At 43.8% G+C, this 13,428-nt stretch overlaps 1 protein-coding gene across 5 annotated transcripts in view; it reads right to left on the bottom strand.

Annotated features, from left to right (window-relative positions):
* Positions 1 to 13,428, bottom strand: part of pax7a (paired box 7a) — a 42,865-nt gene that overhangs the window by 10,285 nt on the left and 19,152 nt on the right. For 2 of the 5 annotated variants that reach the window (XM_070902890.1, XM_070902893.1), the window contains exons 5-7: positions 11,166 to 11,365; positions 3,342 to 3,507; positions 2,668 to 2,861 (exon numbers count right to left, since the gene is read on the bottom strand). In XM_070902890.1, coding sequence (XP_070758991.1) covers positions 2,668 to 2,861; positions 3,342 to 3,507; positions 11,166 to 11,365 — 560 coding nt within the window. Of the gene's footprint in view, positions 1 to 2,667; positions 2,862 to 3,336; positions 3,508 to 11,165; positions 11,366 to 13,428 lie in introns of all 5 variants that reach the window. The other 3 variants (XM_070902891.1, XM_070902892.1, XM_070902894.1) reach the window with 2 other exon arrangements.

The following is a 13,428-nucleotide window of genomic DNA, read 5'->3' as shown; positions in this document are numbered from 1 at the left end:
AAAAATACTGGAATGCCTGTCCTCCGTGCCCTTGCCTTTCCTTCTTCCCAACACCTGCTGTGCCGCTAAATGAAACAAGACCAACAACAAAACACACTTCTGGTTTCATACCTTTTGCCCAGCCATGCACAGCTTCACTCTCACCACCCCTAATATTGCTGCCTCCCTCAACCAGCCAAACACGTTGTATATCCCACAATGACAGCAACCAGTTTGAGTGTGGATGGCTTTTCCACCGCCTGTAATGGGAAAATGTATGCTGTCGGGATAGGTTATAGGATTGGGATGGACGCGAGCTCCTGTCGGGACTGCTGAACGCTGCAGGATTCCATTACAGACTTGGCACCTCGCCACCGCAGCCCATTTACTGGGAATCAGAGAATTTTTGTCAATCTTTACAGCAACAGCTAGGCCATCAATGCCAGACACTTGAAGAAATAGCTTGCACATACCAATGCACAAGCATATCTCCTGCAAACAGATGCCGTCTGTAACTTACAATATCAAATTCTCATTTCCATCTCGATAGAGAGTCTCTTTGTGTTGCTTTTTTTCCATTACAGGGAAGGGAAAACAGGAGAGCCAAAACATGCTGTAAATCATGAAAGATAAACTGCAAGGTCCGATGTGTGGCGATAAAAGCTGAAACTGATTTGCCGTTTGAGTGAAATTTGTTTAAATGCAAAGACAAAACAAGGTCTGACATGGACAAGGTGAACTTAATGTTTATTGTGTGAGTTTTCTGTGTTGAGAGTTTAATGTGGATAGCTGCAGCGAGAGAGAGAGAGAGAGAGAGAGAGAGAGGGAGAGAGAGGGAGAGGGAGAGGGAGAGGGAGAGGGAGAGAAAGAGAGAGAGAGGGAGAGAGAGATGGGGGCTGCCCAGCCCAGCAGGAAGCTGCACCACAGAGTGAACTCTGATTCTGCTGTCAGTGGGAACATTCATCTCCATGCTGAGAGACTGATAGGAATGCCACACAGCATTCTGCATGCATTCAATACATTTCAATTCTGTGCAGTGCAAACATGGTGTGGCACATCAAAACATCCACACCACATGTTTATGCCCTTCTAAAAAAAATGAAAATACCAAATACACAATTTAAGTTCTAAATAACTAAATGTTAAATGCTAAATAAAATACATTTCAGGTGGGTTTTAAAAAAACACTTTAATCAAACCCACTTGATAGAGTAATTGAATAGTGAAAATCCATGCTGTACAGTTGCCCAAAGGCTCCTGTCCTAATCCTCACTATGACAGGAAATGTTTAATATCCCAACACATTCTTGAATGCCTGTGAAGAGAGGGAGAGAAAGCGACAGTGTGCCCCATGCCAGTATTAGAGAGAGCCATTAATGAAAAAAAAAAACCGACTCCATGTTCCTGGTGTTTTTCTGCAGGTTTGCAGTGAGAGCATTAGCAGTTAAAGCCCCTGTGCCACGATTAACAATCAAACACGCTGTGAGCCTCCATGTTATCCTCCGTCGCTCCAGCAGGAGAGAAAATCTCTTTTTTGTCACAAAATCCTTAATTCTTTCTTCTCTGAAGAAAGAGGGTAATACCAAGAATGTTTCCAATCTGCTTTGAGAAATATTTGAAGAAAAAAAAAACTCCCAATAAAACACGTGTGAACGACGGGGTAATTGTGGACAAATGCAGCATTGAAATTCATTTTCAACTCTTTACACACCATTTCAATCTTATTTTCTGCCTGTTAACCACATCTTGTTGGTGAGGGTGGGCAAGACTGGCCAGTATTGATGGGTAATTGTGTATAATTCACTCCGTACACACGATTTTCATCAATACAAATCATTTTTTTTCATTCTGTGCTACTTAAAGCTCAACCCTTACCATAGAGTCGCATTTAAACGCTCATTAATGGAGCTGTCCAAAGGGGTTAAATCCAGCGCTTTTCAGAAGAAGAGGCAAACAAACCCGCACATTTAGTATCACACAAGATATTTTAGGGGCTTCTATAGATTTAAACTGCAATTAGGAAACCCATGATCTTAAGTAGCCTGGGTGATGTTCTCCTTTATCGTGACAGGACTGCACAAGAGCATGTGAAGTGGCCAAAATCTCACATGTGGAAGAGCACACCGCCTCTGTCGCTCTGTACATTGAGCTGCCTGGAAATCATGCAGTAAAGCGATGATGGAAAATCACTCATAGCACTGGAGTCTTCCAGCTGCAGACAATTACGTGAAGAAGATTATGGGTCTACATTTATAAGCTTTAGCTAATTATTTCATCTGCATGTGTTCTCACTGCGCCGTGCAGGATTTAGATGTCCCAGGAAAGTCGAAAACCGCTGTTTGGAGCAGCTTGAGTACTCGCGGTACTATCAAGATGAATTTTAATTTGTTGATGTTAATCCAATTGTTTTACAAATGTAGCAATTTAGAGTAGCTAAAATAAATCCAGGGCTTTGGTAGGCGAACATAAAAGCCCACACTGGCAGTTATTTTGCTGAACATGCTGTTTCTGAATTTTAATTTCAGTCCAATACAATTACATATTCTGAGCAGTGAGAAGGGGAGGAGGAGGAGGAGGAGGAGGAGGAGGAGGAGGGGAGGTGGTAGACTGAAGAATGTGAACGCTACCTATATGTGGAAACATTATATGTACATGCAGATATACTGAGGTTAAACCTGCCGGACTGACCTGTGGGGAGAGCCCGTTGCCGACAGAGTTCATGTGGTTGCTCGATGCTGAAGGGCTCATGAAGGTGTCGGAGTAGCTGGAGAAGCTGTGGCGGTTGGATGAGAGGCCATAAGCAGAGCTGCTGTCAGCACCCAGACCTCCCTGGTGCATGGAGGATGGAGGCAGGGGTTGGGGTCTGTGCAATGTGCTGCCCTCTGACACCAAGAACAACACAAACAGTGGGCAGGTAAGAGAGAGTCGAAGGAAAAAAGACATGAAAAGCTAAACAAGAATCCTCAAACAGCAACCTCAAATTTTAAGTTATATATATTATATATTAAGTCCTTCTTGCAAGTTCTCTACCATATAAAAATGTCCCCTTATACATTCAAATTGTTGCAAAGGACAGAAGTGACCTGTACAAGAAAAGAAGTGAAGGCTTGTTTCTGTTCCACTGTGACAAAGATGTGATTGTAAACATAACTACTTGCTGCATGGTTCTTATATGCTGCACATGGTTCATACATAATTTATAATGTTATTAAAAAGAGCATAAAATATAGATGGCATACCGCAAATAAACGGGACTAATGTAATCTTTACCAAAATTAGATTAGACTCTAGAGTTCAGAGCATACTGTACGTTTCGGATTGGAAATATTTTGAGAGACTGCGTGCAGAAGTGTCGGCCTTACCCTGCGATAGTGTGGTGCTGGGGTAGCTGGAATCTGGTAGCTGGTATGTGGGTAAAGTTGGCATCCCTGTGGGTGGGAATCCTCCAGGAAGCAGGTGGTTGAAAGCCGCGAGCTGATTGGCCCCGGCCTGTTTACGCCACCGAGCTCGCCTGTTGCTAAACCACACCTGAAAAGAAGAATACACACAACTTTCAATCAAAGCACATTTCACATTATTTTTTTGTTACAAATTTTTAGCTTTGGATGTTGAGCTCCTGCAGGTTCCAAGTTGGTTTTGTTTTATTTTTCATTCACTTAAACTCAATTTATGCTTCTTCTGTGAGCATTTGACAGTCGAGTCTCTCCATCCACCTGTGATTAATCTGCCAGTTAGTGTGAGTGATGGTGCTGATGGTAGTTGAGAGTCTGCTGTCCCTGTGGGAGCTGCCATAGAGGCTCAGTGGTCCGTCCCTGTTGTTCTTAAGGGGCTGAAGATGTGATCTGTGTAAACAGGCTGCCCTAAGCCCCCTTCAGAGGGAAGAAGTCATTTAAAGGTCAGACGTGGGCCACTAGCCTCCACATCACACACCTCAAGTATGTTTGTGAAGCTATAGGATGCTTTGAGAGAGGCCATCACTTTTGTAGAGGCACATTAACTGATATACTGCTGTGGTGCTGTTTTAATGTGGTTGTTTTTAAAGCTTTAAAAGTCAGTTTGAAGAGAAAGAAAGTGTTTCAACTTTGGAGTCAAGACGCAGAGCTCTGAGGCTGCAAATAGCAAAAATGCTCACAAAATGAGCAGCACCCAATTCCCTGAATGAAAGGGGGAAAAAATAGGACTCTTTTGAACCGCAAAGATTTACACATTTTAAAAAGGCTTCTGCTTCAACAAAACATGAATATAATCAGGCCCTTTTGTAAAGAGCCAGCAACCTGTTCCATTTAACCAAGACAAGGCCCGGGCTTCACTGTGTGCTAAGGGTTGAAGGACATTGATCTATGCCTCGCACAGGCAATTCATCAGAGTTTAATACACTGTCAGCGCAGTTCATCTACTGTTGTGTTTCAAACGGCCCGGGCTATTGTGAGGGCACATGAAAGAAGGGGACAAAAGCCCCTCCATACGCCACGGAGAACAGTGGACACAAAGAAGGGGCGTCCCTTTTAAACAGGTCTTAAAGAGGGACACTTTCAAGGGGACTTACACAGCGACATACTCGCTGCTTTTCGGGGGCTGCCTCTTTTTGTACACACAAACATACATATAAACTCGTATAGGCCTACAAGGGATCTCAGCCCAACGGAGATCTTAATTTGAATGTGGTTCTTTTCCCACACAGTCACTGCCTCTGCAAAGACCAGGTGATTTCTTTTTGCCTATAGCTCGGTTTCGTCTTACTAGAAAGAAAACGGGTGCAACAGGCGATGACTGTGTCGGGTAAACCTCAATTAAACCAACAGGAAATCTTTATCTCAAGCCCGATCGCTTCTAAAGACCCCTTTGAATCCCTCAATCAGCTATTCCAAAACAAATGTGGTGAGTGGCTCCAGTGAAATTTCTGCTATTGGGATGTAGTGGAGCGTGGTCCAAGGTCTGAACTAAGCTCCTACTGGGCCAGACAAACAGCTGCCTGGCCCAGGGGAGGGGGCACGGGGGGCACACCCCTTTCTTCCACACACTCCCCATCACCCCACCCCGCAGTGCCACTTCACCTCCGACCCCATCCACTCACCCCACCCCTCTTTTATGTTCACTTTAACTTCCTTCCCCCGTTGTCATCCAAGCTTAGGAAGGAGGTGTTCCATCATGGCAGACAAAACTCTTAAACGGTGAAGTCCGCTGTCTGCTTTCACAGTTTTCCTCTTCTGTTGTATTGTGTTGCAGTTTCACTTCCTTTTCCCGCAATCTCCCGTTCCTAACTTTACTAATGTTTCCACTGCAAACGTACATTTATTTGCAGACGCTCCACCACAATATATGATTCCATGGTTCTTACTATTGAATATAAATAGTTATAATTTCCCCAGTTTGCTAATAAAATCCACCTAAATACAGAGCTTGTTCTGTGTTTACACCTTCATGGACTTTGTTTTGAAAATGGCTTATATGAGACTTGTCATGTGTCACTCATTGGCTGTTATTATGTCACTTCTTTCAGCCAGTAAATCTGTCCAATTAATATTACATTTATATGCCACTTAATTGTTTATTTTTTACTGCATGACGATTGTGGTTTTGGTTAAATGTTAATAAAGTAAACACTTTGTGTCTCGTGCTTGAAGTCGCCGTTGATTCTTTCAGCCAAAGACCCCGATCTTTCCTCAACCCAGACCGAGTGCTGAAACTGGATAAACGTAACTATAAAAAGGTTTAACCATGCTTTAGTTGCTTCAAGCAGATACTGTAAGGAAGACAAATGAAATAATAAGTCAGTAAACATTTGGCTGATACCTTCAGCATCAACATTTTGCGGCTAGGCAGACACATTCATTAAGAATGTAATCTAAGGTGCGTTGTGTTTCTTTCAAAATGTATTTGCCGTTGAACATCAGTCAGTGATGGGTATCCACATGATTTATGGGAATTTGCAGTATTCTCAGGCTTTGAACAGGCGTGATCAATGTTAATACACTAAACTTACCTAAACTAACATACAGGCCGCAGCTCTACTGAGTTCGTGTGCAGTGTGTCCATCTCAATGTATGGGACAAGTGAGGAGAACAGCCACTGACTGACTGAGTGACTTTCTCCAACAATCGTCAGGCCGTCAGCACAGACTGGGATAAACATGTACCCAAGTGGCGATGCACATGCGCACATAGTGCACGTTACGAGCACACTCTCATACGTACACACATTCGCTCTCACACAGACTCACACACAGCCTGAAGCTGAGGATTTGAGGCTGCGCTCTGGAACCTGATCACAAAGTCACCTTGGACCACAGATTCTCCTCTGCTCTCTCCCCAATCCGGTTTAATTCTCTGCAGCACAGAGAGCTGCAGCGCTCCATCATGTCTCCCCTATCTACCTACAAGTGTGCCGCCGAATTCATGTGGCTCACTTCTGTTTCGTTTTCACGGACTAAAAGGTTTCTCTGGATCCGGTGCACTTGGATGTGTCTGCGCTGCATCTCTGAATGGTTATGGAGAAAGTTATGGGAGGCGGGGAGGATGGAAGAGCAGTAACACTTAAAGGCGTCAAGCTTAGCCCTTAGCTTGTGAAACAAAAGAGGAAGGCTTGGAGGAAGAAGGAAGGGTGAAGGTTATTGTAGAGCAGAAATAGAAGAGGGTCTAGTTGCAAACCTCAAACCTGCAATCGGATAACAAACCCACAATAGGCAGCAGCCATGACAATCACAGTTTTAGTCCCCAGTTCAAGTTCGGTGGCTTGCATCGCTTCATTGCCTTAAATCTTTCATTCACTCTCCGCCAACAGAATCGATTCCTAGCGATCAAGTGGCATCTTTGCATTTTCTTATCGCTTGATCAGAGATAATACACACTCCGAACATTGTCAACGTGTGACACTGCGCTGCAGTAAAAAACCTCATTCTGTTGTCTCTCTTAAATAGGATCACTCATATTTCAGAATTCCCCCCCGTTCAGACAATCCTCCATGAATTATTTTGTCAAAGACGAGCACTGAATATGTGACGCCTTTCAGGAGCCAATTTGCAACATTCGGTAGATGAATACCAAGAGCCGAGATAATGACAAAACAAAATGTGCTGCTGACTTCATATCCACAAAAACACAGAGGGGTGATGCAACCAGCCTCAACATACAAATCCTCTTCTGTCTCATACCACGCAATGCCCCCCCCCCCCCCCCCCTTCCTCACACCTCCTCCTCCTCTCTCCTTCCCCTCTTCTTTCCCCCCTGTCTCTCTCTCTCTCTCTCTCTCTCTCTCTGATTCCCTCCCTGCTTGCCTTCCAGACTGGCACTATGCTAATTAAAGTAGCTAGGAGTGTGAATTTGAGAGGAGAGTGGGATTAGCTTGATAAGTATCAGGAGTACAGAAGCACTGTACCAAAGTCATTTAAATTCTAATAATAAGAAACTGTTAGAACATTCACACTGATGCATTGCAACAATTTCTCCCCTACAATCTACACAAATCCTATTTATTCCTTTATGAAACATAAACCCATACTGGCGGGAATACAGCTGCCTGTTGGGTTTGCTTGTCGCCACTCAGCTCCATTGTGATTTCCTCTCTTGCCGCTGGTACTTATAACAATCAGGAAACTGTGTAGTACCTCTTGATACCTCCCTATGGGATTATATTTCCACTCGCTATGTTGAAAACTTGTTTGAAAGCATCAGCGTGAGTTTGAATTTGCCTGCACTGGTCTGTCACATGGAGCTGTGAAGGCCAGTGCACAGCGTCCACACAGGTCTTCTGCCTGTGCTCATTGTGTGCATGAACAGGCCGGCACAAGCCACAGATAAAGAGAGAAACTTTTTTACCAAATTGATTTGCACGCTTCGTAAAAAGCAATGCTTATACCTTATTAGATTCCACTAAGTATAATAGCTACATGCAGAATGTTTATTGGTAATGAAAGAGGATCTATGTGACAGATTTGGTAAGGCGAGCCGGAGGCAGCATGCTGAGATGATGAGCCTCAGCCGAGACTCAGGAGTCACTCTCTTAAAAACCTCAGTCTAAATAGGGGAGAATGTAATTTGCTTCATCTGTGAGCGCTGATTTACAGCGGCCTGCAGCCTATTGCCTGCACCCCGTCTCCTCTGTGCTACCCCCACGTAGTCCAGCACTCCAAGGGAACGGACACAAATGATGCTCTCTTCTCTAATAGCTCATGGAATGGCTTTGCTGCCTGCTCCTGTTAAAACTGAGGGGTTATCAGATGGAAAGTGGCAGCACACACTGCATCAGCGGAGCACATACTGAAGGTAGACTTGGCAGTATCCCCTCCCACTGAGGCAGCCTGGAACTAATTGCTGAGAGATACGGATCATATCCCACAATTTGTCAGTTGGGGTGATAAAACCATCGCGGGGCTCGCGGTGGTGGAGGAGCGCTGGTAGCTCTGCTGAAAGGGGCAGCGGGGCTGATAAAGATGGATGGTGAAAGGGTCTTAAAATGGCAGGCGAGGGCAGACACAAGGGAGTTAGCTCTGTTTATGAGTTTAGGTTGTGAGTCAGCGCTAAGCCAAACACTCATCACTTCCACAAGAATCTAGCAGTTTAATTTACAACACAGCTTTGGGCTGCGGCGGTTGAGTGCCATGTTTGTGCCTCGCGAGTGCCGTTTACCTCTGCATCCAATGGGGAAAAAAAACTGCTCTCCACATTATCACCACGTTTAATGACAAATGGATGACAGCGAACCATGACGGCGGACACATATTCAAGTTAAAATATGAGTCTGTGGGAGCACCAACACCCCCTGCCTATAGTTTCTTTCTCAGCCCCAAACACCGGTTAGTCTGTGAACGACATCTGGAAGATGCGTCATTGCAGCTGTGTTGGAGAAGCTTTTCTCTCAGGCCAAAGGGTCTCCTCTCTCCTGCCCTGTGATGGGCCTTTTGGGCACCTATGTGAAAGCCCAGCTGGTGGACATTTTCAGAATGCTGTGATACAAACAACAGCCACATGCACACACCATTAAATTCACATTTAAACTTAATTCTCCCAGATTTAGTTTATCTTTACTATCTAATTCTTCATTAAAAGGGTTAAAAGTTGATGTTTGTGTGGTGTGGTTTCTAGTCATTCAGAATCTGTTTGAAAAACAATGTTTCCTTTGAGATGCATTTGGACAAATGCTATGACAAAACTATTAGATTCATAAAAAAAGTTATTTTTATAGACAAAATCTTTCTTCATACACGCTTAGCAAACTGCAGCGCATGTTTTCAGCCCCCTCTTTGCAACCTTCTCAGAAAATTAAGTTTGAGTTGACCTTTTGAGACTTTCAAAGTCTTTAAGAATTAGATTATGAGGAAAACAGCATTAACAAATTGAGCCATGACTCAAATTCCTCAGGTTTGGTTTTCACATGACATCATTTAAGTCTATTATCTAACAGCAAAGACACAGCAGTCACTCCGTCTTCTTTCTTCTCTCACTTTCATGTTTAGATTTTCTCGTCAGGCTCCATAAATACACAGATGCTAATAAAAGAATGGATTTGGTTCCCAAACCTGAGGTGTTACTGTCCTCCATGATGACTTTGAATTGCACTCGACTGATGGATTTGTACATGGCATTTACTATAAGCTTTAAAAATAAAGCAAAATATGTGGTTTGCACAATTATGTGGCTTTATTAAACCATATTAGATTGTTGGAACTCACTCTACTTTCTAGATATTCATTATTAGAATGTGTTTTTAGATTTGCCTTTTATACTCTTAAAAAAAAACTAAACTATTTGAAAAGTAAACTAATATATTGTCTTATAACAGCCATGAGATTTTTCCTCCCTTGAGTGAGGCATTAAGCACTCAGACATGCAGGACATCCTCGCATGTTGGGGGGTTTCAAGATGGACAAAGACATGTGTGGAATTAGTTACCCCAACTGCATGTTTGTAGTGTGATGAACAGTTAGCATGCGGTGAGGAGTTTGGGGGGTTCAGAGGGAGTGTGAATGACTGTGGTAAGAGGAGAGGGGTGCCCCCCTTTTTTTTTTTTTTTTTTTACTAGCGGCTGATTGATTAATGTTGTTGTCGGGGCACAAGGTCCCTAGAGAGGAACCCTGTGTGATATGTGAAGAGTTTTACAAGCAGCGGCAAGCTTGAAAGTGATGGGCTGAGATCCTGGCCAAAGGCCGAAATGAGAAATCCATCAGGAATGCATTCCCTTTCTCCCCTCTCTTCTTTTTTTCCTCCCTCTCTCCGTCTTTGGAAGAACAGCTGCTGCTATAACTCTACTGTACATATCTTCCTTCAATCTCACACTGAACCGCAGGGCACCCAGGCTGTCAGACAGGTTCCCGGGTCTGAGGTGTGAAGAAGGGAGAGTCTCTGTCAAACATCTCGAACATGACGGCTAATGGTGAGCAGCAAACTCCCTTACATGCACAGCGCAACACGGTAAAAAGGGCGACGTGCTCCTGACAGATGAGTAAATCACTGCTGTGGGTAAAATAAGGGCAATGTTTGTACATTTTCAGAGGGAGCGCCTTCAAGCATGAGTTCAGTCAAGTGTGATGGTGTGTTTAGGCGAATTATGGTATTTGCTGTTCAGGCAGCGCAGATCGCTGTGAGGCCTGCACAAGGTGAAACACAGCGTGAGCCTCGTTTTCTTAATGATTCTCAGCACTAAGCTGCTATTGATGTTGGCAGGTGGAGTTTTTACAGTTAGCATAACGTGCAATTACATGTTTAAAACACAGGTTGACCCAAAATACGAAAAAACATATTTCCTCACACACCTCTCACCATGCAGACAGTTTCAGTTTTAGTGAGATATCTGTCTCTGAGATTCTCCACACCAATACAATGATGATGAGTTGAATTTAATCTCAGATGCTCAAGACACTGAAAAATGACATTTGAGAGCAATCTGTCTTTCCAGAAACAACATCTTTGTTATTTATCATGATTTCACTGGAACTTTCTACCAAAGAAATAGTCTCTAAAAAGTTGACCTTGTGTTCTTTCTTTGAAAGAGATATGTTGAATTACATATGCAAATTCCTCCATTTGTATTGGAGTGGAAGCAGAAATGTCAGGGACGGATGTTTCAAAACCTTTCTGCATAGCTAGGTAGCACCAAATGTAGGTATATCTTTTAATAATTTGGGAGAACCAACGTGCAGGCATACCACAGCACAATGCTCGCTCACTGGTACTGTCATTGGTGTGTCTAACCTGTACTCTCGCCTCTGTGAGTTTTGTCCTCTGAGCCAGCTCCTCTCTGGTGTAGATATCTGGGTAATGTGTCCTTTCGAAAGCCTTCTCCAGCTCCTCCAGCTGCTCAGCGGTGAAGGTGGTGCGACTGCGTCTCTGCTTCCTCTTAAGGGGCAAGTCAGGCTCCGAATCTACATCTGAACCCTCGTCCGTGCGGTTACCTGGGGTGAAAAGGTAAAGACAGAGGGCCATCTGTGTGATCATGGAATGAAAACAAGTAAAGGAGTCTTTTGTGTGAACGAACTGAGGGGTGTTTTGGAGAAAATAGCATCAAATGTGAGCTGAAACTGATCAAGAAGAAGCTCTAACAGCATTATCTGCATTTTGGAGCCTCTTTTGTTGCTCAAGAGAGCAGGACTGGCAACACAGAGGATTCAAATGACAGCCTCTCCTCTCTCAATATACAACTGGGAGAATATTATCTTAATCTGTGGATATTTATTTAATATAGAAGAGGCCCTGATACACAATCCTGTCTCTGCGAGGGGCCCCAGAGGCTGTGAAGGCAGAGGGCTGAGGGGGGAGCGGGGGTGTCGGTGGGTAGAGGGGTTAATCTGCACAGGCCACCTTGCTGCTCCTCACCCTGCTTTTCTCTCTCATTGGCCCAGGGCACACTGCTCGTACACAGCACAGCCAAAGTGTATAAAATAGAACACAATATCACACCAAAACCATTCAGTCCCATGTGTTTCCATCCGCTGTCATTAAATGAATTAGAACATATTTTACATTACTTTTTAGGCATTCAACTAAGCTGAATTTTTGCTCGAGGAATATAGATACAGCACAAAGCTGTACAATCCGGGCCGACAGGGAAATTTTTGACAGCAAATACGCATTACCATTGCACATTACCATTATAACTGAATTTAGAAAATTGCATCATTTTCACCTCCTCTGCATGTCTATTCAAACTACATGGCCCTTTTCATTTCATGTCATAAAATTCATATTTTCATAATTTCCTCATTGAGACATTGACAAGGCAGCGTGATGTGCCAGTGTTGCTCCAGGCCTAGTTGGATTGCATCATGCTCAGTCCAGAAAGTGTGGGAGAGGGAAAATAAAGGGAGATATTGAAGAAGAGGGTGTATGAAGAGATTTCTGCTTCTGACAGAGGCCCTTTCGCTATTCAGCTCAAACGAAAAACTATAATGCTCACCTGAATGTCTCGCCTGAGTGAGTTCCTACCGTCTAATTCATTGTTTTTACAGCCACGATCACTGTTTATAGCTCACTCCAGTCACATCTTTCAACATAAGTGGACAAAAGAATACTCAAACCTAGCCTCCAAATAACAACTGTGAGAACAAAAGAGCAACAGAGCTGGCGGAGTCTCAAGGCCAGCTCCAGAGTTTAATTAAACAAGGAATTATGGGATTATATGGAGACTATCATTACAGGCCACTCTATGAGTCTTCTACGAACATTTTTTGTCCCCCTGAGCTCATGCTCAATGATTCTCTGCGGATTACATGTGGCTGCAGGACATGAGGCCGCATTCATTAAATCAATTCTTCAGTCTTATCCTTTTTAATAAAGATTGATTCTTGAAGCACAGGCTCACTCCGCTGCAGAACACCCTTGAACATACAAAGTTGAATATGTACATACACCACATATCCCTTTGTTGGTTTTCATGAGGATGCGTATATCCATTTGCCCGGTAACTTGCCATGACGACACTTGAGACCAGCACAGCAGTCTGCAGATCACTTTCCAAAGTCACCCCTGTGTCCTACAGGGAGACGTGGGGGCCAGAGTAGACACATACTCAAGGGGCTCTGAGAAAGACACTAAAGTCTTCTCCTCCTCAGATTATTTTCTTTTCCTCCCCTTTGTTTGAGGCGCTTTCACAGACTTTATTTTGCAAGTAAACCGCCGTGGCAATCTGTGTCACATTTAGCATGCTATCAGGCTAATGACTGATAAACCTCAGCAGACAATAGCTTGTACTGCTGCTCTCCATTAAGCCCTGCAGAGCCAACACATCTGCTCTTGTACATGAACCAGAAGCACAAGGTCAACAGCCCTGCCTGTAATGAGTAAGGGAAAATGGAAAATGGCACACGCTGCATGGGGCCAACTGGGATTGGAGGTTGGATGTAAACCTCATCTATATGCCGACTACATTTGGCGAATAGAAGACAGAAAAAGTATTAAAACACATGGCTGCTCTCCACATTGATGTCAGACAGAGCCTGACACTGATTTCTGGTTAACA

Source organism: Enoplosus armatus, chromosome 3, assembly GCF_043641665.1.
Source record: "Enoplosus armatus isolate fEnoArm2 chromosome 3, fEnoArm2.hap1, whole genome shotgun sequence".
Lineage (NCBI taxonomy): Eukaryota > Metazoa > Chordata > Actinopteri > Centrarchiformes > Enoplosidae > Enoplosus > Enoplosus armatus.
This window is presented reverse-complemented; position numbering and strand designations above follow the sequence as displayed.